Source organism: Calidris pugnax, unplaced genomic scaffold, assembly GCF_001431845.1.
Source record: "Calidris pugnax isolate Ruff unplaced genomic scaffold, ASM143184v1 scaffold17, whole genome shotgun sequence".
Lineage (NCBI taxonomy): Eukaryota > Metazoa > Chordata > Aves > Charadriiformes > Scolopacidae > Calidris > Calidris pugnax.
This window is the reverse complement of record NW_015090794.1, coordinates 9,386,500-9,387,398: the sequence shown is the minus strand read 5'-3', so window position 1 is coordinate 9,387,398 and position 899 is coordinate 9,386,500. Positions and strand designations below refer to the sequence as shown.

General features: G+C 74.4%; 1 protein-coding gene across 1 annotated transcript in view; it reads left to right on the top strand.

The window, feature by feature from the left end:
* Positions 1-227: 227 nt before the first annotated feature.
* Positions 228-899, top strand: part of LOC106884842 (chromosome unknown open reading frame, human C16orf72) — a 16,537-nt gene continuing 15,865 nt past the window's right edge. The window contains exon 1 of the mRNA XM_014936534.1: positions 228-708. Within this exon, the coding sequence (XP_014792020.1) occupies positions 489-708 (220 nt within the window). The 5' untranslated portion in view covers positions 228-488. The remainder of the gene's footprint in view (positions 709-899) is intronic.

The window sequence follows — 899 nt, the reverse complement described above, 5'->3', positions numbered from 1 at the left end:
CGGCGGCGGCTGAGGCGGGGGGGAGCCCGAGGCGGGGGAAGCCCGAGGCGGGGCAACGCCTCACCCCGCTCGGGGCAGGCCCCAACGCCAAGATGGCACAACCGCCCTTGTGACGGCGTAACCAATCTTGCGGCGGTGCCCGCCCCCCGTGGAACGCCGCGCTTGACGGACGGGGCGGTGGGCCAATCAGAGGCGCGGAAGCCGTTCAAACCGGCGGTGCCGGGGTAACAGCAGCCAGTCGGGCGTTGGGGGCGGACGTTGAGCGGCAGCACGTTCCCTGGCGTCTCCGACGGGCTTTTACTGCGCTTGGGGCGGCGCCGGAGCTCAGTGTGTTTGGAGCCGGAGGACGGGCGGGCCGGGCCCGCGAGCATGGGGGTGAGGTAGAGCCGGCCCGACTGCGGAGGAGAGGCGAGCGCGGCTGTCTGGCGGGGCTGGGCCTGCGCGGCGGCGGCGGCGAGGAGGAGAAGGGCCGCGGAGCCGAGCGGAGGATGGAGGACAAGAAGGAGGAGGGCGAGGCGGAGATCCAGGAGCACGGGCCCGAGCACTGGTTCAGCAAGTGGGAGCGGCAGTGCCTGGCTGAGGCCGAGCAGGAGGAGGCGCTGGCCCCGGAGCTGCAGGACGAGGCGGCGGCGCAGCCGGAGCACAAGCAGCAGAAGCTCTGGCACCTCTTTCAGAACTCGGCCACCGCCGTGGCGCAGCTCTACAAGGGTGAGCGGGGTGGGGGAAGGGGGTACGGCTGGGGCGGGACGGGGCGCGGTGGGCTCGGGGCCGAGGCCGGGCCCGGGGATCCGGCGGCGGGGTCGGTATGGAGGGGGGGGAGCGGTGCCGCGGCGTCACAAAGGGGATGTGGCGGCGAGAGCGGCCTGGGCAGGGGGAGGAGCGGGCTTCCGGCCCGGGGG